Consider the following 24,204-nt stretch of genomic DNA (forward strand, 5'->3'; position numbering starts at 1 on the left):
TACCAAAAAAAAAAAAGGGTGAGTGTTAGGGAAAGTAGGAAGGTGTTTTAGAGGAGTAGTTAGTGAATGAAAAAAATAAATGACAGTTTGTTCTGTTCTTCCTATCACATTAGGGTTTTGTCAGTACATACTAAATAGTTTATCCTTTGTTTGATTTTTTTTTCCTTTTTTTTTTCTTCATATTATGTACATACAATTGATTTGATGGCTTTGTTTCAAATTTTGTTGCAGCTATGTTTATCTGCTAGAAAGTTGTCTGATCATCTCAGCTTCTTCTCAAAGGTATGTTAGTTGTGGTCTCTGAAAGAATTGGGAAAGTTTTCCTCCCTTTGACATTACTATTGGCAGTAAATATATACAAGAGTATAGCATTATCCTAGGCAATATTCTAGGAGCTAATTACATCAGTTACGATAAATACAAGCTATAAACAAGGGAGATAATTTCTCTAAAGATTATCTCTTTGACTAAATACAAAAATATGTACCATATATTTAACACACCCCCACAGTCGAAGCGGGAGGGCTACGGACGCTAAGACTGTCCCGGAACTCTTCAAATAAAACCCGCGGAAGACCTTTAGTGAAGATATCCGCTATCTGATATCGGGATGGGACATGTAGAACTCGGACCTCCCCCCGAGCAACCTTCTCTCGGACAAAATGAATATCCATTTCTATGTGTTTTGTCCGTTGATGTTGAACTGGATTTCCTGACAAATAAATAGCACTAACATTGTCACAATAAACTAGAGTGGCCTTTTTAATCGGACAATGTAACTCCAAGAGAAGATTTCGAATCCAACACGATTCGGAGACAACATTTGCAACCCCACGATACTCGGCCTCTGCACTAGACTTAGACAATGTGGGTTGGCGTTTAGCTGACCAAGAAATCAGATTATCACCCAAGAAAACACAATAACCAGACGTTGAATGTCTTGTATCAGGGCACCCACCCCAATCTGCATCAGTGTATGCAACCAAAGAAGAAATAGAAGATGGGTATAAATGCAATCCAAAATCAAGAGTACCCTGTACATACCGAATTATGCGTTTGAGAGCAGACATATGATCAACCCGTGGGTCATGCATATGGAGACAAACCTGTTGTACAGCATAGGAAATATCCGGTCTGGTGAAAGTAAGATATTGTAGAGCCCCTGCAAGGCTCCTATACAAAGTCGGATCATCAAAAGTAGCACTAGTAGTAGCGCCCACCTTTGGCTTCGTGTCAACCGGAGTCTGAGACGGTTTACACGATGACATTCCTGCACGGTCAATTATTTCCTCGGCATATTTGCGCTGTGAAAGAAACAAACCGCCCTTATGTTGAGTCACAGCAATACCCAAAAAATAATTCAGAGGACCTAAGTCCTTCATAGCAAACTCAGAACTAAGTCGAGCCATGATAGATCGTCGAAGAGCATCAGAGGAAGCAGTTAGAATAATATCATCAACATACAATAAAAGATAAGCCATATCGGAGCCATTACGATAGATAAACAAAGAATTATCCATCCTGCTGTTAGTAAAACCAAGAGACAACATATAATCAGCAAATCTCTTATACCAAGCCCGGGGTGCCTGCTTAAGCCCATAAAGAGACTTATTTAAGAGACAAACATACTCCGGATGATCCCGATCTCTGTAACCAACTGGTTGATGCATATAGACTGTTTCCTGTAACTCACCATGTAAGAAAGCATTTTTAACATCCAACTGATGAATAGACCATGCCTTAGACAAAGAAAGACTAAGCACAGTACGGATTGTAGCCGGTTTGACCACTGGACTAAACGTCTCACCACAATCAATGCCAACCTGTTGAGTTTTACCATCACCAACAAGACGGGCTTTATGCCTCTCAAAATCACCGTTAGCTTTGACCTTATGAGTAAAAATCCACATAGAACGAATAACATTCACATTAGGAGGACGGGGCACCAACTCCCACGTCTTATTTTTAATAAGAGCATCAAATTCATCATCCATGGCCATTTTCCAATTCGGATCACGTAGTGCATCAATGGGATTGCGGGGTAAAGGAGACCGGGCTACCGTTGTATGCAAGTTTGCATATTTCGGATTGGGTTTAACGATCCCATGCTGACTACGTGTGACAACTCTAGGCTGAGAAGAAGGAAAGATGGGTTGTGAAGTTGTGGAAAGAGGGGCCTGCTGTGTGTGGGCTAGAGGTGAGGAAGAGAGTGGGCTTGTTGTGGCATTAGGCCCAGAAAGAGAAGGAGAAGTAGATGGAGAGAGCACGGGCTGACTGGCCACGCGCGCCCCAGCCACCGAGGCACCCCCCGTACCGGCGTCCGCTGGTAACCCGGTGGGGCTGGCAGTTGGTGGTGAGTGACCACGCTGCCGGATGTCAGCTTGGGTGGCAGGTGGTGGTTGGGTGTGGCGTGGAGAAGTAAAAGGAGAAGAGATGGGGCTTTGCTGCTGATGGGCCGTGTGTGGGATAGGCCCAGTAGGTGAAGTGGGCTGGTCAGGAGTAGAGTGTTGCATGTGATGAATAGTATATGATGATAAACCATCATCAAGAAAGTCATAAGTATGTGAAGCATGAGTATGTATGCTAGCAAAAGGAAATGTATGTTCATCAAACAAAACGTGACGACAAATAATGATTTTCCTAGTAGACATATCATAACATTTGTAACCACGGTGGTTAGTGGGGTACCCAAGAAACACACACGGAGTTGACCTTGGTTGCAATTTATTTCTAGTGGTGGATGGAATAAGAGGGAAACACAAACACCCAAAAACCCCGAGATGATCATACGAGGGAATCCTTTGATAAAGAACTTCAATAGGAGACTTGTTATGCAACAACTTACTAGGAATGACATTAAGAAGATATGTGGCTATTTGAAGAGCATGATGCCAAAATGAAGGAGGGAGAGAGGCATGAGCTAAGAGTGTTCGAGTGACATTATTAATAGACCGAATTTTGCGTTCGGCCTTCCCATTTTGAGAAGAGGTATGAGGACAAGACAAACGGAATGACATGCCATGATTTTTACAAAAATCCCAAAAAGAACTATTATCAAATTCACGACCATTATCACATTGCACATTTTTTATATTACGTTCAAATTGAGTCGAAATATGGGCTTTAAAGGCTAAGAAAATGTCATAAACATCAGATTTTCTACCTAAAGGAAAAGTCCATAAATACTGAGAAAAATCATCAAGAAACAAAACATAATATCGATGTCCCGCATAACTCAAAACAGGAGATGTCCACAAATCACTATGTAATATATCAAATGGCATAGTAGTATTAGAAGAAGAAGAAATGAATGGCAAACAAATTTGCTTCCCAAAAACACAAGAGCTACAAATACTTGAACTAGAGTGTTTATTACAATCAATGCTTTTATTTTTCCTAAGCAAATCTAAGATAGGTGCCCCTGGATGACCTAAACGGTCATGCCATACTTGAGGAGAAAAAGCAGCAAAAGAGGAAGCTTGATTGTTGTAAGAGGGTGAAAAAGGATAAAGGTCTCCGTGACTATCACATCTCATGATTGGCCTCCCCGTCCGAAATTCCTTCACAGAAAACCCAAATGGATCAAACTCAACTGACACGGAATTATCTTTAGTAAATTTTCTCACAGAAATTAAATTCTTAATCAGTTTAGGAGCATGAAGGACATTTTTTAGAGACAAAGATTGACATTGAGAGGGCAATTTAGTGTGACCATAGCCTAGAATCGGAATTGAATGACCATTACCAACAACAATATTATTATTCGGATGATTGCTCAAATTAAAATAAGACGAGAGTTTACCGGTAGAAGACGTCATATGAGAGGTAGCACCGGTATCCATGTACCACGATGGGTCGGGCTGTTGAAGCGACATCGTGTGCATAGCTGCCTCGATATCCGTGGGTGAGTACGAGCCAAACTGCCCCTGTGGTGGATTGGGCGTCCCTGCCTGCTGAAAGAAGGCCTGCTGAGGTCTGGGCCCAAGAAGACCGGCCTGACGAGGCTGCTTTGGGCCTTGAGGCTTGGCCCATCCTTGCGTTGGGTAAGGGCAAGGAGGGATGGGCCAGCCTTGGTTATACCAGCCCCAAGGAAACGGAGCCCCCTGCTGCTGCTGCCACTGTGAGTGCGGCTGCTGCCCACTGTGGCCACCGGACTGCTGGTCCCGGCCACCACCCTTGTTGCCGGCGGGATGCTTGCCGCCACCTGCACCTGAATTTTTTCGGCCACCGTTGTTGTTCCGCCGACCAGAATTATTCTTGCCTTTGTTGTGACTCGGTTTATCACCATAGCTTGAACCACCTTCAGTCGAGACCACCATAGCAGATTCGGTGGCTGCTTCTTTTGCTAACCCGACTTCTTCTAAGGTAAGCATGGAACGAGCCTTGTAAAAGGGAGGTAGAGGATTACTTTGACGGATCAACGTCCCTACACCTCGGTACGGGCGAGTGAGACCACCAACCATCTGTAGAACCATTCTACTATCGGACACCGGAGCACCAACATCCTTCAACTGATCCGCTAGGGATTTGAGACGTTGACAATAAGAGGAAACATTAGGGAAATCCTCCATCGAAGTGGTGGAGAATTCTTGTTCCAAAGCCACGGCACGAGAGTGTTCATTATCTTGAAATATGTCACGCAGCCTATTCCAAGCCTCCATAGCCGTTGAGTCGGGCTCAATAATGGTGTTCAATAAATCACGAGAAATCGTGGAATAAATCCACGATAGAACCGTGGCATCCAAGGTTGTCCACATTTCCTTCTCCGCATCCGTAGATGGTGAAGGTTGCTCCTTGCCTTCGGCCGGAGGAATGACATGGTGGATTACCTTGTTAGACTTTGCGTGAACCTTGAATAATTCCGCCCATGTAGAATATTGAGCATTATCCATCTCAAGAGTGATTGGAATCTTGCTGTTGATATTAGAAACGGCGAGAGCCGGATGAAAGGACGACTTAGAGTCCCCCATAGACACTGCCGGAGATAGGAAGAAGAGAAAGAGGGGAGGAAGAAGAAGAAGTGGGCGGAGAACAGAGCTAGGGTAGCAGCGGAAATTAGGAAGAATACCCTAGGCTAACTGATACCATGAAAGAATTGGGAAAGTTTTCCTCCCTTTGACATTACTATTGGCAGTAAATATATACAAGAGTATAGCATTATCCTAGGCAATATTCTAGGAGCTAATTACATCAGTTACGATAAATACAAGCTATAAACAAGGGAGATAATTTCTCTAAAGATTATCTCTTTGACTAAATACAAAAATATGTACCATATATTTAACAGTCTCTTTCTTGCAGCTAATTGTACAGAAATTTTCAGCTAATTGTATAAAAGGCTTGTCTTTTATACAGAAATTTTCAGCTAATTGTATAAAAGGCTTGTCTTTCATACAGAAATTTTCTGCTAATTGTAAGGATGCATGAGCACCATGTACCAAATTAAATAGCATATCAAGAATTGTTTCTTAAATGCAGAGATATCTGATGGCTGTATTATTCAAAACGTCAATAGAAGGTGAACTTGAAGAGGTTGGTCGTACAGAGGAGGTCATGAATGATTCGGACCTGAATCTTTATTGGTCTGATAAAATTTGTATTTGTTATCGGTTTGGGGCTCTACAGGAGCTAACGTAAGCTTCTTTCTGTGATTATATCTTTTCAACGTTCCACACTGGTACAGTTTTGTTATAACCTTCATGATCTACAATAATAAAACTGTCATCTACTCCTTACCAGCGTCCGAGTCTATGATGTCAATTCTAGATCTCAAACAGTATCTACAAAGGTACTTCTAAATCCCCAACCTGTCAAATTTACTGCCTTTTGGTGCAAATTTGCCTTTTTTTTGGGAGCTTAAATTTCTTAGCTAGAAGCTAGTAACTTAAATGGCATTATATTAGCGGTTTTCTCTGTATTCCTATATATGTAGGAACTTCAGCTGCATGAGTTGGGACTTGTTGCAGAATTCAGATGTCACCTATCAAAGGTACACACTTCTTTTCCTAAAGTCCATTGTGAAAGTCTAACAGAAAATCCACCAAGTAGTTGATCTGTCATTCTGTCTGTTTCATGATATGTGGTTTTGCATAGTACTTTCAGCTTAAAGTACGCTCAGGGAGGAGCATTTGAGGCTTGAATTTTGCTTCTGTGTTTTCTCTTTTTCCTTTTTAATTTGATCCTCCTTGCGTAGATCGTCCGTAGTCAAACGGAAATTACTGTAAAGCCATACAACTACCAGTTTCAACAACCAATAGACAATTTAGTTATTCGCGGAGAGGAGACTGCCGCATCTAGAGGCACTTATATGAAAATCTTATTTCGTTCTTCTCTAGATATTGGACTCTACGACCGATATATTTCTAGAAAGGTTTGTATAAATTCTTCTCTTCTTTTGTTTTTAGGCTTTTATTCGGCATTGGTTAATTTTACCTCTAAACTTTTTATCGCTACATTTGTAGAAACAAGTTCTGAAGATATTGAAAGTGGTTGATGGAGAGTCTATTCCAATATGTGATGAGGCAGAAGTTGTGAAAACAGATCAGAATCCTACATGGAGTGTCTCTCTTAGTATGCAGAAAATTCTTAGCAAGGTCAGTAATATATTGAGAATGTTTTATGCTCCTAATTTAATTCGTCTATAATATGTACTCTGTATTGCTTTAACAAAGAAATTCCTAATTTTTTCACAGGATTATCCATTAGTCATCCAAGTTTTCAACAAAAACAGCGGGACCTTGTTTGGGTAACAAATATTCTTTTGTTGTGTTTATGTGTGTGTCTGTTCAAAGTACATGCATCTTTTCTTGCATATTACATATGTTGACAGAATCAATTTGTGTACATGATACTAAACAGCAAGTTCCAGGCATCAATATCAGAGCTAGAACAGTTTCATAGTGAGAAGGTTGCTATCAAATCTGATAAACCACACGATCATGGTCCAGGAAAGGTACTTATATACGCAGATCTAAGGATGGATCGTCTCCCAAGATTCCCATAATATACGTATATTTTAATTGCCACATGAGAATATGTTGATGATTGAATGATTGGTGTTGATTGTCATAGGCTATCGCGCCCCAGCTTTTTGTTGATGATTTATCAGTAATACAACCAGTTACCTTTTGTGATTATCTATCTAAAGGGTTTGAGCTCCGTTTAATGGTTGCTATTGATTTTACTGGTACATTATTTTTGTTAAAACTCCATTTTATTATGATTGCTATAGTGCTTTTGATAATAAATTTTCAAAAGCTCGGTTTGATTCAAATTTAATTTAATTTAACACATGGAGTCAGCAAACTAATATTTGTTCTGTTACTTGTTTCTTCTAGTATCAAATGGAGACCCTAAAAGCCCAAAATCCAAGCACTACATTGATCCCTCGGGCAATCTGAATACATATCAGCAGGTAATATAAAAGGAGGTTTCATCCCAAAATCATATGACAAAAGAAGATTTAGCCCCTTAGCCTTACGAAGTGTTAAACTCTCTTTACTTTTATCTTACATATGTTATCGAACATAAAAACTTTTTTTTTTTTTAAATACTTTTGACTATTCTTTAAGCTGTTTATATAGACAATATCGTTACCTTTAGGAGTTCATTGATAATGGTTACGTTGCAGGTTATAAAGTTAGTTGGCGATGGACTTGAACCTTATGACTCAAGCCAACAAATTCCGGCTTGGGGTTTCGGAGGAAAGATGGATGGGGAAGACTGCTTTAACTTATACAGCAACAAAGGCAATAATAAGGTGAAAAAAAATAAAAAATAAATAAAAAATAAAAAATGCAGTTGCGCATCCCAAACTTATGTGATACCTAACATTTTACAGGCTGGGGTTGAAGGTATTATGGCCGCCTATAAATCTGCTGTCCAAAGTGTTGTACTTGGCGGACCAGCCGAACTGAGCAAAGTGATCAATAAGGCTTGTGATGATATATCTGAGACTCTTACTCTCATGAGTTATAATAAGTACAACATTCTACTGATTTTGACGGTAAGCTACTAGTCTTCTAGTCAAATGAGTATTATTATTATTAGTGCGATTCTAATCAAATATATGCAGTTAATCATTGTCTATTACGGAGTGTGCAATTTGATGATTATCTATAATAGCTTTCTATGAGAACATTTTACAAATTAATAGCTGATAGTACATATTTTCTATCTATATAAGGGAAGGAAGGAGGATTTGCCGATTTGGTGTCTATCCAAAAAGTCAAAAAAATCTTAATCCGTAATATATTTGTTTTTTTTTTTTTTTTTTTTTGAGGAAATTGTAATTGTTTTTAGTAATTAGTCGATTTCTTTGGTTTTTATTATTGATTTTGTTTTTCATCAACCAAAGAGACAAATATGATGCACTTCCTCCGTTTTTTTAATAGTTGCAACTCTTTTTTAAAGTGAAAATGTCACATTATTTGCAATACATTATAAAAATATAAAAATAAGGTTTTTATGGTGAAAATTGTACTACCACCTTTATTAAAAGTTCATGACCCATTTGATTATACTTTGAACATCCTCTTAATTCCATTTTAAGTGAATTATATCATGTAAGATCCTCTTTTCTTAAATACGTAATAAAGTGTATATTGCAATTATAAACAAATGGAGGATGTACATATGTTTGCTAGATTTAGGGTCTGTTCACATTTACTTAATTTCACTTCAGTTCAGTTCAGCTCCAATCAGTTCAGTTCAGTTCAGCTCCAATCAGTTCAGTTCAGCTCAGCTCTTAATTTCCCTCTCACATAAACTATTCATTTCAGCTTAATTCAGTTCAGTTCAGTTCAGTTTAGTTCAGCTCCAATCAGTTCAGTTTAGTTCAGCTCCAATCAGTTCAGTTCAGTTCACCAGAATCAACAACACTAACAAAATCCAAGCACCATACACCACAACCTCTGCAGCATACACCAACAACACTAACAATTACCAGAATCAACACTAACAACACAGCAAAGATGTATCCAAATCACACATACAACATCAAAATCAAAACAGATCTAACCAAAGACAAAAGAAATGAAAAAATTTAGGGTTTTAGAGTATACGCTGCTCAATCAGTTAGGAGGAGGGTAGAACTGAGGGTAGTAAGTCAACAGGTACGCCTCAATCACCTCTTCCCTGGACATCCCTTCTGGAGGACCAGATCTGATGCGCTTCGCACCAGAAGAGGGGCCTTCACCGTCAGCAAGGGACTCAGGTGGCTTCTCCACCTCTCCAGCCTCCAGATCTACTGGGTTTGACTCCCTAGTAGCAGATCCAGCAGCGGAGACCTCGGCCTCCACGAGTTCAGGCTTGGGCTCAGGGAGCACCACTTGAATTGGAACCACCTTAAGTGGTGGTTCCTCTGCTGTCGGAGGTTCAGGGACTAGATCCGCAGGCTTCTCCTCATCGTCGCTCACATATTCAACCAGCTTTGCACCGCGTAATCTCTTCCTCGCAATAATTGAGGCACGACGAACGGGTTTCATGATACCCGTTCCCCGTTGTGGCTTGTAGGTCACAACGCCTGATCGACGCTTTGAACCAGAAGGTTCTAGGGTCTCATGGCAAAGCAAATCAATTTCTTTTTCATCAGGATTCGACATTTTGGGACTCAAGAAAAATTGGAGAAAATTTCACGAAGAGTGGAAGGAGAAACCAAAGATCCAGAAGAGAGAGAGTGGGCGAAACAGATAGAGAGAAAGAGAGAGAGAGGATGCAAAACGGCAAAGACTGAGGAGTGAGAAAAAGATGAACTAGGGTTTTGGGGGGGGTAATAATCTGGAGAATTCTCTAGACTAAATGCAGTCAACCATATTCATCAGATCAATTGAATGAAGGAGCATTCAATGGAGTTGGTTGGGATGATGAAGAATTTAAAGAGTTGGGGTTTTTTTTTTGGTGGGAATGATTAACATAATTAATCAGTTAAGTAGTGTAGTTAGATTATGTTAGTAGTTTAATAAGGTAGGTTTAAAAAACAAATAAGGGTAAAATTGTAATTTTACCAAAAAAAATTTACCATAAAAATAAATAAATGGAAAAGTTGCAACTAACTTGGACCAGCCCAAAATGGCAAAAGTTGCAACTAACCTGGACCGAAGGAAGTATCATATTTTCCGTGGCCCACTTTTATCCATCACTTCAATTTAATATTTCCATTCATTTTTTAACTTAAAATATTTATAATTATTTTTTAATGATTAATCGAGTTATATGGTTTTTATTATTGATTTTTTTTTCCAGCAACCGAAGAGACATATATAATATACATACATATGTTCATCTTACTATTCTGATTTATATAACACTTTCATATCGTAATAAAAATTATTACTACTACAACAGATAATTGGACTTTCTATTTCCAGTTTAAAAGGAGTGAAAATTTCATCATAAACCCAAGTGTACCATGCTCATGGTACACCTAGTCAAAATACAAGGATTATAAAAACGTGGAAAGAACATTGTGTACAATTACAAAGTACACGAGCAAACAAAATTCAAAATGATTCCCTCCTTGATTTAAGGGGACTGATTTGTTATTTTTATTCCTTGATTTATTCCTTGATTTATTATTTACATTTTATATCACTTTTGATAAACAAAATTTCATTTTTTGTTAAGAGAGAGAAATTGAGTTTATATAGAGAAAAATCATAATAAAATTTGAATTTTGAAGAGATTTAATGAAATTACGGAGTTAATTATATCATATTGATGAATCTTTTAATTAAAAGATGTAATTGATGAATTCATTGTTGAGGGAAAAAGGTAATTTACAATTTTTTCTTCTTCTTGATATTTACTTCTCTATTCTAGTGTTATATTTTCTAAGGTTGAAGATGATGTTCTTTATATTCTGATAAATGTTCTTTTATCACTTTTTTATTTGAATGAAATATGTTTCTGAAATTTAATCAATATGTTTTTTAAGTCTACTATATGTTCTTTACATTACAAACAATGTTTATTAAGGTATATAAATTAATTATGTTCTTTGGGTATCAATAATACAAATTATGATATTTTTATTTAAATAGTAGTATATTTTTAAATTTTGAAATTTAAAAATGAAATTTTGAAGTATATTTGAGGGAAAATAATTGTAAATAGAAGAATTTTTTATATTTGAAATGATTTGAATTAAATTTTTTGGTAAAAATCAATTAATAGTTATCTTTTACCTTATTTTAAAACTATGCTCCTATTAAAAAAAAAAAAAAAAAAAAAAAAAAAAAAAAAAAAAAAAAAAACTATGCACAAAAATTATTGTGTTCTTTATATTTCAGTAATATGTTCCTTTACATATTCATGATGTTGTTTATAATTATGTACAATGTTCTTTCTGATTTAATTCGGGTGTACCATGTGCATGGTACATCCGAGTGTAAGAACCACCCATTAGAAGAAGTATAAATCGTTGCTAACGTTGCATGAATTGGGTATATTTTGAAGGATGGAGACTTACTTGATATTCAACCAACTATTAAATCTTTGGTAAAAGCGTCTGCTTTGCCCTTGTCAATCCTCATCGTTGGCGTGGGTGATGTCGATTTCAAGGAAATGAAGGTAAGCAAACAAACAAAAGTAAAGTAAAATAGTACACTGTATATACACCCTAGCTTTCTTACAAGGCTTTGGGTTAAGTTGTGGTAGACATGGTAAATAGGTTATTCGGTTTGGGTATGGGTCGACTTATTTTAGGTAAGATCAAGTTTGGGTCAATAAATTATCGGTCAAGTTATGATTGGGTCATTTAAAGTTTTAGGTTGAATTTGGGTCACTAAATTATCGGGTCACGTTAGGTATCGTGTCAAGTTTTGATTGGGTCAAGTTTGGGCCGGGTCAGGTCAATTCAAGTCGTATCAAATTTTGGGTCCAAATGTCGGGTCAGGTTGTTAAATATTACAAATAAATTAATAATATATCAAGTCAATTTGATTGCGTTTATTTTCAATTTTGTTCGATTCGGGTTTAGTACTTGGGCATAAGTTTTGTTCAGGTCAATTCGAGTATAAGTTAATTTTAGTTCGGGTCATTTCCAATTTCGGATTTGTTTGGATCTATTAATTTGGGTTAAGTTCAGGTTGGGTCACTTTAGATATCACGTCAACTTCGGGTCTTTTATTTAGGGTCGATTTCGGATCATGAGATAAGTCATTCAAATTGTGTTATCGGGTTTGGGTCAGGATTACCGGGTCTAAATTGTAATGTTGTTAACTTGTATATGTATCATAATCTTATATATGTTGATTTGATAATGGCAGACGAATCTTATTCGTGACAATGGACATCCATTGGAAAGTTGCGAAGGGCGTGTAGCAACAAGAGACATGGTAACGTTTATGTCAATCAATGAAGTTCCTGGTGAGTCTGGATAACACTTCTTAAGTTATTTGATATTACATGATGTATACTTTGGTCTTTCGCATTTCTTTTTATTTGATACGTTTTAACCTTATATATTATTTACATAAAGTACATTTTGTGATGGAAAAATTTATTTTAATAATTCCAATTTTGGTCAATTTTTTTTGAATAACCCCAATGCAAAGTGTTATTTTTTTTTGCTTTTGCTGATCCTTTTGGAACTATTAAATATAACAAAAATAAAAAAGCGGATTATTATAAGAAGATACTTATATAAGTTGAGATTATTCAAGAATAATCAAAAGTAAGAATTATTTTTACTATAAGATGATTCGAAGTTCGGATTATTTATGTCAATTTTTCATTTTGGGATTTAGTGTAAGAAAAAACATGATCATGTTGGGTTCTGTTAGATTTGTCTCAAGGTCCGTATTTCAATATCAAATTTTTATAATTTTGCTAACACGTAATTAAAGATATTTACATTTAAACTTTGCATCGGAAAATATATCTAAAGAAATTATATCAAACAATATGAAACGAATGAAGTATAATTTAAAATAAAGTATTACAGTATAAATGACACCTATCGTCAATTACTTGTGATTTTTCCTACTCCATATTAAAAAAAAAAAAAAAAAAATCTAATCTAATATATATATAAATAAAGTAGGCATTTTTGGAGAGCATTCGGTGCGCCACATAAGATTAGGTCTTATTTTGTCCAATGAAAAATTAGATTAATAATTTATTTTAGAATTAAAAATTTACTCGCCACCTAAGCAAAAGTGACGAATAAAAATTAAGAATTTTGACACATAGGTAAAAACAACGAATAAAGAATAATTAAATTTTAAATTATTTTTAAAAACCAATAATTATCTTCTCACCAAAATATATATATATATATATATATATATATATATATATATATATATATATATATATATATATATATATATATATATATATATATATATATATATATATATATATATATATATATATCTTTTTTACATTTATGGATGCAAATTTTTGATCGCAAATATCTTTAATCTCTCCCTAGCAAATATTATAAAAGTTTGATTTTAATATTGTAATCATCGAGACAAATAAAACTAAATCTTGGATGACTATTTTTCCATAATTTTTAATAGTTAAATAATTATACATGAGACTAACATTTTAAACAGAACGAGTATATTAAATAAACGCATAAGCAAAAGACTTATTTTGGTCAATTTAAAAAACAAGATTTGTCATTACATTTTTGAATTAAAAATTTAACTTGTCACATAAGCAAAATTAGTGAATAAGGTTTGAGATTTTAAATACAAGCATCACATAAAATAAATAAAACAACAAAAGATAACAATAGTGTTAAAATTAAAAAATTATCTTATGATATTAAGAATTTTATCCATAAATCTAATGAATGATATTCATAAATATACAAAATTTTAAATTAAATTAAAATGATTTACTAGAACCGTGCATCGCACGGGCTTACATCTAGTATATACAAATAAAGTAGGCATTTTTAAAGAGCATTCGGTGCGCCACATAAGATTAGGTATTATTTTGTCCAATGAAAAATTAGACTAATAATTTATTTAGAATTAAAAAATTTACTCGCCACCTAAGCAAAAGTGACGAATAAAATTTAAGAATTTTGACACATAGGTAAAAACAAGGAATAGTGAATAGTTAAAATTTAAATTATTTAAAAAACCAATACTTATCTTCTCTCAAAAAAAAAAAAAAACAAAAAAAAAAAAAGTAATACTTATCTTTTTTTACATATATGCATGAAAATTTTTCATCGCAAATATCTGTAATCTCTCCCTAGCAAATATTATAAAAGTTTGATTTTATAATGTACATCGATACGAATCAAATTAAATCTCATATTACTAATTCCCCATAATTTTTAATAGCTAAAAAATTATAAATGAGACTAACATTTTAAACAGAACGAGTATATTCAAATAAACTCATAGGCAAAAGACTTATTTTAATCAATAAAAAAAACAAGATTTTTCTTTTTTTTTTTTTTGAATTAAAAATTGAAATTGTCACATAAGCAAAATTAATGAATAAGGTTAGTTTGGGATTTTAAAACAACAAAAGATAATTTTAGTATTAAAATTTTAAAATTATATTATGATGTTAGGAAATTTATCAATATATCTAATGAATGATCTTCATAAATATAAAAAATTTTAAATTAAATAAAATGATTTAGTGGAACCGTGCATCGCACGGGCTTATCTCTACTTTCTTTTTATATGTAAACATTACCTGTATTGTGATGTACTCAATTTTAAGATATAAAATAAATCATTATATATTTGGGGTAAAATGAGAAGTTCCTTCAAATGTGAAGGATTTTATGTGCACAACTTTGTAATAAATGGCAAAAATAAATAAAAAAAAAAAAAGACTCAAATTTTATGTGTATATATTTTGAATATAATGTGCATTAACATACGTAAAATTAACGAATAAGGTTTGATGATTTTAATATATTGCCATGATATATATATATATATATATATATATATATATATATATATATATATATATATACACACACACACACACACGATTAAGGATTAAAATTATTATTTTTTTTTAAAAAATATCTTTTTACATTTAAAATTTTATCCTAATATCTCATGGATAATATAACATATTTACAAAGTATTTTTTTGACCAATAAAAAAATTTATATTTTATTTTAAAATTAAAAAATCAATTGCTAAATAAACAAAATTAACAAATGAGATTTGAGGGTTTAATTTTATGAGCCACAAAGGTTAAACAAAAACTACGAATAATGATTTAGGATTTAAATTATTTAATAAAACAAAAAAAAAAATTAACATAAATTATTTATTTGAATATCTAACAAATGAGATATCATATGTTATTATATGTAATTTAGTTATAAATTAGAAATTCAATTTCCTCATAACTAATATCAAGTAATAAGGTCTCATTATGAATTACATAACATTATTAAAATTATCTTAAACAAGCAATAACAAATCTTTCCAAAAAAAAAAAAAAGCAATAACAAATATCTATGATCTAATTACAAAAATTATTTTTTGTTTTTTTGAGGATTTTTTTAAAAAACAATGTGCATAGCAGACTTTCATTAATATATTGGGGTAAGTTTAGTTATATTAGAAAAACTTTTATATTCTTTTCTTCATCAAAAAATAAAAAAATAAAAAAATAAAAAAAAAATTACATTCTACTATTTACCGCACGGTGGCTTTTAATGATTTTTAAATTGGAAGTATTATATACAATATTTATTGAATATTTTATAAAGAATAAGCTTGTTTTAACATTATTATTTATGGTAGCAGGAGCATCTATTGTTGAGACCCTTTTTGAACACATACCTGAACAATTCATGAAATATTGGCAGCTCTATCAAACATGTCTTACCGGAGTACATTCCTTGAACGGCTTCAAGAGTTCAAGTCATGCTCAAATTATACCTGGCTTGAGTTAACCCATACTCTGCTTTTTTTTTTTTTTTTTTTTTATTATTATTATGTTATGATAATATCTAAATATGGATGACTATTATCCGTGTACAACTTAGAATATTCTAGAGTTGGGTATTTGGTCTTATCCATTGATGGAACCCTAGAAAATGTACATTATATATATCCCGTAGTAGATGGAATATAAAATACAACGTAAAAAATCATCCCTCATCTCTCTTTATTTTCTCTTCTATATTTAACACGTTATCAGCACCATTGCTAGTCAACTGAGTAGGATTACCAAACATTTTTTATATACCCATATTATTATTATCATGTGAGTATGATCGTAGCCCATAACAATTATAATTTAACATTTATCTAATTTTACATGCTTATTTATTGGAATATCAACATATATAACGAATACAGAGCATGATAAATAATTTAAGGTTCCATTCTTATTTTTCTCCATGCTAAAGTTCTCATCTTCTATTTCGTTCTTATTTATGCATGACTTGTATCAGGATTATTTATGCATGATTATAACGTTTAGTACATATTTTGGATACTATTTATATATACTTACCTTTTAATATTATTTTGTATAGTGAAAAATGTCGAACCTTGCCAAACTCGAATTTGTGGCCCTTGATATTACCGGAAAGAATTATTTATCATGGGTGTTAGATGCTGAAATACACCTAGATGCTAAAGGGCTTGGTGAAACAATAAAAGAGGCTAATAAGGCAACACCTCAAGATAAGGCTAAAGCCATGATTTTTCTTCGCCATCACCTCCATGAAGGGCTCAAAAATGAATATTTAACTGTGAAAGACCCACAAATCCTTTGGAGTAATCTAAAGGAAAGGTATGACCACCAAAAAACAGTGATACTCCCTAGAGCTCGTTATGAATGGTTGAATTTGAGATTGCAAGATTTTAAATCTGTTAGTGAATATAACTCAGCTATGTTTAAAATAACTTCTCAATTGAAATTATGTGGAGAAAATATTACTGATGCAGAAATGCTTTTTAAAAAATATTCTGAATTAATATCTTGTCTTCTTGTGGCTGAGCAAAATAACGAGCTATTAATGAAAAATCATGAATCACGTCCTACTGGCTCTACTCCATTCCCTGAAGCGAATGTGACAACCCATAACGGGAAAGAAACTAAAAACAGAGACCATTCCAGCAGTAGTGGTAGAGGTAGAGGTCGTGGTCGTGGCCAATGGCGCGGCCGGGGTCGTGGACGTGGATATGGTAGAGGTCGTGGAGGTCATTTCACAAACTCACATTCCCACCAGAAGTGGGAACGTAGGGATGAAAAAGAGAAAAGTGATAACAATATATGTTACCGTTGTGGAGGAAAAGGTCATTGGTCTCGGGTTTGTAGAACTCCAAAGCATCTTATTGAACTTTACCAAGAATCATTGAAGAAAGGAAAGAAAGTTGAGGCAAACCTTGTTCTTGAAGATGGTGAAGGTGATTTTGATTTTGGCAATGCTAATCAATTTGATGTTGGTGATTTCCTTACTTCCCCGGAAGGGAATAATTTTGATTTTGGCAGTACTACTCATTTAGATGTTGCCGATTTCTTCACTGCCCCAGAAGGGAATAATTAAAATTATATTGTTTTATGTTAGTTTTAAGTATTAGACTTATGTTTGCTTATTCTAGTGATTTGTTTAAGTTTATTTCTTTCGTTGTAATAAGGATTTTTGCTTTATAAATTTATGAACTATTTGAGTGTTTTTATTGATTTATTTGTTTTATCATCTTTATTTTTATGCTTAATATTTTGACATGTATTTTATTTCATGAAGAACATGGATATTCCTCAAGTTCAATTTGCTATGAGTGAAGAATTATGTCTTGCTGACAGTGCAACTACACATACAATACTTAAACATAAAAAATATTTCTCTCATTTGATGATGAAAAGGATTAATGTAAGTACCATATCGGGTAGTACAAATATCATTGAGGGCTCCGGAAGAGCCACTATAAAGTTGCCTTGGGGAACTGAAATTAAAATAATTGATGCTTTATACTCCCCATTGTCTCAAAGAAATTTATTAAGTTTTAAGGATATTCGCAACAATGGTTATCATATTGAGACAATCAATGAAGAAAATAATGAATTCCTTCAAATCACAAATATAACTCAAGGCTCAAAACATGTTTTGGAGAAACTACCTACATTCTCTAGTGGTTTGTACTACACAAAAATCAATGCTATTGAAGCTCATGCTATAGTAAACCAGAAGTTTACCTATGATTTTGTTGTTTGGCATGACCGGTTAGGCCATCCCGGTTCAATAATGATGCGAAAAATAATTACGAATTCATGTGGACATTCTTTGAAGAGCCAACAGATTCTTCATAATAATTTTTCATGTGCTGCTTGCTCGGAAGGCAAGTTGATTATTCGCCCATCACCAGCTAAAATTAATTTTGAATCAATTAGTTTTCTGGAACGTATACAAGGAGATATTTGTGGGCCCATACATCCCCCATGTGGACCATTTAGATATTTTATGGTTTTAATTGATGCATCAACTAGATGGTCACATGTGTCTTTGTTATCAACTCGTAACCTGGCGTTTGCGAGATTACTTGCCCAATTGATTAAGTTACGGGCACATTTTCCAGATACACCCATTAAGACTATTCGGCTTGACAATGCTGGTGAATTTACATCTCAAGCTTTTAATGATTATTGCATGTCCATTGGGATAAATGTTGAACATCCTGTAGCACATGTTCATACACAAAACGGTCTAGCAGAGTCATTAATAAAACGTATTCAGTTAATTGCTAGACCATTGCTTATGAAATCCAATCTCCCAATTTCTGCTTGGGGACATGCTATATTACATGCAACAGCACTAATTCGCATTAGGCCAACAAGTTATCACAAGTTCTCCCCATTACAATTGGTTTATGGTCAGGAACCAAATATTTCCCATCTAAGAATTTTTGGATGTGCGGTTTATGTTCCAATAGCTCCACCACAACGCACTAAGATGGGTCCTCAAAGGAGGTTGGGGATATATGTTGGGTTTGAATCCCCGTCAATAATTAAATATCTTGAGCCTACAACAGGGATTTATTTACGGCTCGTTTTGCAGATTGTCATTTTAACGAGTCACTTTTCCCAACATTAGGGGGAGAAAAGAGAGAGCTGGAAAATGAAATTAAATGGAATGAATTATCATTATCCTATCTTGATCCTCGAACTAAAAAATGTGAACTGGAAGTTCAAAAGATAATTCATTTACAAAGTTTAGCGAATCAATTGCCAGACTCGTTTGCTGACCCAAAAAGAGTGACCAAGTCACATATTCCAGCTGTTAATGCTCCATTTAAAATAGATGTCCCGGAAGGACAAAATAAAATTGCTAATGAGTCTAAACCACGCCAGAAACGTGGAAGACCAATAGGTTCCAAAGATAAGAATCCTCGGAAAAGAAAAGGAGCATTGATTGATGATGGTCAACTTGAAGAAACAATTTTCGAAGGATCTCCAGAAGAGACTTTAGACATGATACAAGAAGAAATTCAGGTACCTGATACTTTAGGCATGATACAAGAAGAAATTCAGGTACCTGATAATGAAGAAATTTCAATAAATTATATCATGTCTGGAATTACATGGAACCGAAATCAAATCGACGTCGATGATGTTTTTGCATGCAATGTAGCATTAGATGTTATGGATAATAATGAGGATCATGAACCAAAATCCATTGAAGAATGTAGACAAAGAAATGATTGGCCAAAATGGAAAGAAGCAATTGAAGCAGAATTAAAATCTCTTGGAAAAAGAGAAGTATTTGGACCAGTAGTCCGTACACCTGAAGGTGTAAAGCTAGTGGGATATAAATGGATCTTTGTGCGAAAGAGAAATGAAAAAGGTGAAGTTGTAAGATATAAGGCACGCTTAGTTGCACAAGGATTCTCACAAAGACCTGGTATTGATTATGAGGAGACATATTCTCCTGTGGTGGATGCAACTACTTTTAGATTTTTGATTAGTCTGGCAATAAGAGAAGGACTTGACTTACGTTTGATGGATGTAGTCACAGCTTATTTATATTGCCCACTGGATAATGACATTTACATGAAGCTCCCAGAAGGATTCAAGCTACCAGAAGCAGTAAAATCTAGTTCTCGAGAACATTTCTGTATTAAATTAAACAAATCTCTTTATGGATTGAAACAATCTGGGCGTATGTGGTATAACTGTCTAAGTGAGTATTTGTTGAAAGAAGGTTATAAGAATGATCCTATCAGCCCATATATTTTTATAAAAAAATTTGGATCAGGATTTGTTATAATTGCAGTGTATGTTGATGATTTAAATATCATTGGAACTCCTGAAGAGATTTCAGTGACTATCAATTATTTAAAGAAAGAGTTTGAAATGAATGATCTAGGAAAGACAAAAATCTGCTTGGGGCTACAAATAGAGCACCTAGAGAATGGAATCCTTGTGCATCAATCAACATACATAGAAAAGGTTCTTAAAAGATTTTCTTTGGATACAACACATCCATTGAGCAGCCCTATGGTTGTAAGATCACTTGAAGTAGAGAAAGATCCATTCCGACCTCGGGAAAATGATGAAGAAATTCTTGGTCCTGAAGTACTGTATCTTAGTGCAATTGGAGCACTAATGTACCTTGCAAGTCATACACGACCTGATATATCATTTTCAGTTAATTTATTAGCAAGGTTTAGTTCATGTCCAACCCGAAGGCATTGGAATGGGATTAAACATTTACTTCGTTACCTTCAAGGTACGAAGGATATGGGTTTATTTTTCCCAAAGTTGTCCAAAGAAAATTTGATTGGTTTTGCAGATGCAGGTTATTTATCTGATCCTCATAATGGTCGGTCACAAACTGGATATGTGTTCACATATGGTGGTACTGCCATTTCTTGGCGTTCCATGAAACAAACCATTGCAGCTACTTCTTCCAATCATTCTGAGATTTTAGCAATTCACGAGGCTAGTCGTGAATGTGTATGGTTAAGGTCGATAGTTCAACATATAAAAGAAGTTTGTGGTTTATCATCTGGGAAAGAGGCACCAACAACTTTATATGAGGATAACGCTGCTTGTATTGCTCAACTTAAGGAAGGATACATCAAAGGTGACAGAACAAAGCACATCTTACCCAAATTTTTTCTTCACTCATGATCTTCAGAAGAATGGAGATATAAATGTATTGCAGATTCGTTCAAGTGAGAATTTAGCAGACTTATTTAATAAGGCTCTTCCGACAGCAACATTCAAAAAGTTAGCTTACGGCATTGGATTGCGTCGTCTTAAAGATCTCAGGTGATGTAGTCATGAGGGGGAGTTAATGCGCGCTGCACTCTTTTTTCCTTAACCATGGTTTTTTCCCACTGGGTTTTCCTGGTAAGGTTTTTAACGAGGCAGCATCTTATGCGCATTATAGTGTATTATTTTGTACAGGTTTTGTAGTAAATGTTAGTTATTGTTTTATTCAATATATAGTCATCCAAAGGGGAGTGTTATGATAATATCTAAATATGGATGACTATTATCCATGTACAACTTAGAATATTCTAGAGTTGGGTATTTGGTCTTATCCATTGATGGAACCCTAGAAAATGTACATTATATATATCCCGTAGTAGATGGAATATAAAATACAACGTAAAAAATCTTCCCTCATCTCTCTTTATTTTCTCTTCTATATTTAACATATTATTTTTTTTTTTAATTTTTAATTTTTTTTTATGACAGGACCCATACTCTCTGCATTTAATTCACTAAAAATAAATTCTTTATTTATTATTATTATTATTATTATTATTTTTTTTTATTTTTTTATTTTTTTTTTATTTCATTATTTTTTTGTTCTTGTGTTTAGAGCTATCCCTCACCCTCATAAACTACAGTAATGTGCAACTCAGACAATGTCATAAATTTTTTTTTTTTTACTGTGAACATTTGGAATTGGATACAATGATTCAATTTTTTAAAAAATTATGTTTTTTTATGTCCTTTTCTATTTATTCAATACATTGGCTTAGCTTGTGAATTGTATAATTCTTTAATTAATTTTGCTCCTTATCTTTTTTAGATTTATCTGTTTATAAAGATGGCTTTGAGTTGAGGTGAGTCGTGATGTCCAAATCCTATAGAAATGTGATGGGCCAGGCCCAAAATTGCAAAAAAAGGGCCCAAGCCCATGGGCATGTCGGCTCTGCCCATAATAATGCACATGGACCCACGGGCTTTCCTCAATTTATCCAATTATATGCAATGGATGATGCTTGGTCATAGAACTCACTCATTATATCTTATGGTTTTTTTTTTTTTTTTTTGAAGAAATATTATCTCTTGTGCTTAATTAATGGTTAGTTTATTTATTAATTTTTTTTTTTTTAAATGTTTGTATTAGGATATTTTGTTAATGGTGATAGACAAGTCCACAGGCCTATTTGCAGGCCTTGCCATAACTCTATTTCACAATTATACGGCCTATGGCCCAGCATAAATAATGTCAGGCCAGAGTGGGCGGGCTAGCTAGGCTCAGTGCCGTCATTATATTCAATTATGTTCAACAACTATTATCTAATTCTATTGTCTTCAAAAAAACTATTATCTAATAATCATCCATAAATATTTTGTACTATATAATAATAATATGTTGATAACAAAGACATAATAATCATAATAATAAAAAATAATAAAAATGATTTTATAATAATGTTTAATTGGGAAATTTGTTCAGAATAACCTTTTAAAGTGACCTTTTTTGTTAAGAAAAACCTTTTAAATTTTTTTAGGTAAGAGAAACCAGTTTTAATTTTTTTTTTTTAATTATTATTATGATTCTCAAATGCCTTCAATTTTAATTTCAGGGACTTCAATCAGATTTTTATGATTTTCCTTCACATAATAAGGTTCGCATATAGGTTGAAGAAGAAGAAATTAGGGTTTAATAAAAGGAAAAGGGGGAAATTGAGGGGGAGGGGGAGGGGGGGGGGGGGGGGAGGGGGAAACTAAGTAGTCACGTGCAATGCACAAAACTTTTTTGGCCGGAAAAAAGTCAATGGCAGAAATCTGATCAAAGAACCCTCGTCACAACCTAAATCATATAAAATTAACCTTTGGTGCCATTTTCTTTTCTTCTTCTTTTTTTTTTAAAAAAAAAATAAAAAGATCTTTATAACAAAAAAAAAAAAAAAAAAAAAACCTACATAAAAAGATCTTTTTGACAAATTTTCCTTAAATAAATTTTACATCATCGATAATTTAAATGTGTATGCATTATATCATTTAGTTGGGTTTATTGATGAATTATGTTAATATTTATTGATAAAAAACCAACTTTAATAGTGAATCAAACCACCTTAAGATTTAAGAGTATTTTTTGGTAAGAATATTTTTAGGGTTGGAAACGACTTAGATCAAAACATTACCGTTATCAAGTGTTTGGTTAGAAGGTTTAGGAAACAATTATTAATACCTTAGAGTAATAATTTTAAGCTATTTTATCTCTTTAAAAGCTAAGGTAACAATTACCCTTGCTCTCCTCAAACTAAAACAGAGTTAGATTTAATTAGGTGGTTCATTTCCATGTTCAATTTAAACTAAACAAATGAAAAGATAACGGTTAAATGATTATTTTCCTTTTCCTTAGTTATTTCAAATGAGATCCAATGAGAAGGATCTTATAATGAGAAGGAAGAGAAAAAATCTTGATTGTACATATAAATCCAACGATGTGCATAAATTTTGAATTAATTGGAGTGAGATTGACGGTTGTAGTGGGCATCGAGCGGTGGTTACGGAAAATAAGAAAGTGTTGGAGAGAAAAGTACATGTGAGTTACGGTAGATTGGCCACCATTGTTGGAGCTTGGAGGAGAGAGAAATTTATGAGCATTAACAATGGCAGGAGAAGAGGTTGATAAGATCTTAAAAATGGAAGAGAAATATTTTTTAAGGCGTTGGTTTTTTATATTTTAAGATTCTGCACATTTAGTTCAAAATATATATATATGCTTAGTACAAAAAATATGCGCACATAATCCTTCTCATCCTTCTCATATTAACACCCTTTTCATTTAGTTAATTTCAGTTTAGTTCAGTTCAGCTCAGTTCAGTAAATGTGAACAGGCCCTATATATATATATATATATATATATATATAAAGCTAAACTTTTAGCCAGGTCACGAGACAATGACACTTGGTGCTCTAACTTTTCGCCAAGTGTCCACCACGTAGACGACAATTAATTAAAATTTTGACACGTATGATTTATTTGAATAATTTTTA

The 24,204-nt window shown here is 33.7% G+C and overlaps 2 protein-coding genes across 2 annotated transcripts in view; one reads left to right on the forward strand and one right to left on the reverse strand.

Moving 5' to 3' along the window:
* Nucleotides 1-342: 342 nt before the first annotated feature.
* Nucleotides 343-24,204, reverse strand: part of LOC145628858 (protein ACCELERATED CELL DEATH 6-like) — a 50,573-nt gene continuing 26,711 nt past the window's right edge. Inside the window, exon 4 of the mRNA XM_081681283.1 lies at nucleotides 343-712. Coding sequence (XP_081537409.1) covers nucleotides 677-712 — 36 coding nt within the window. The 3' untranslated portion in view covers nucleotides 343-676. The remainder of the gene's footprint in view (nucleotides 713-24,204) is intronic.
* On the forward strand, nucleotides 5,473-8,017 carry LOC145626184 (protein BONZAI 3-like). The gene is made up of 9 exons (XM_081678615.1): nucleotides 5,473-5,633; nucleotides 5,740-5,788; nucleotides 5,933-5,989; nucleotides 6,194-6,370; nucleotides 6,462-6,593; nucleotides 6,693-6,745; nucleotides 6,859-6,952; nucleotides 7,631-7,759; nucleotides 7,841-8,017. Exons 1-9 carry the CDS (start codon nucleotides 5,473-5,475, stop codon nucleotides 8,015-8,017), a joined length of 1,029 nt encoding a protein of 342 aa, XP_081534741.1.

This window comes from Chenopodium album, chromosome 4 (assembly GCF_948465745.1).
Source record: "Chenopodium album chromosome 4, dcCheAlbu1.1, whole genome shotgun sequence".
Taxonomy (NCBI): domain Eukaryota; kingdom Viridiplantae; phylum Streptophyta; class Magnoliopsida; order Caryophyllales; family Amaranthaceae; genus Chenopodium; species Chenopodium album.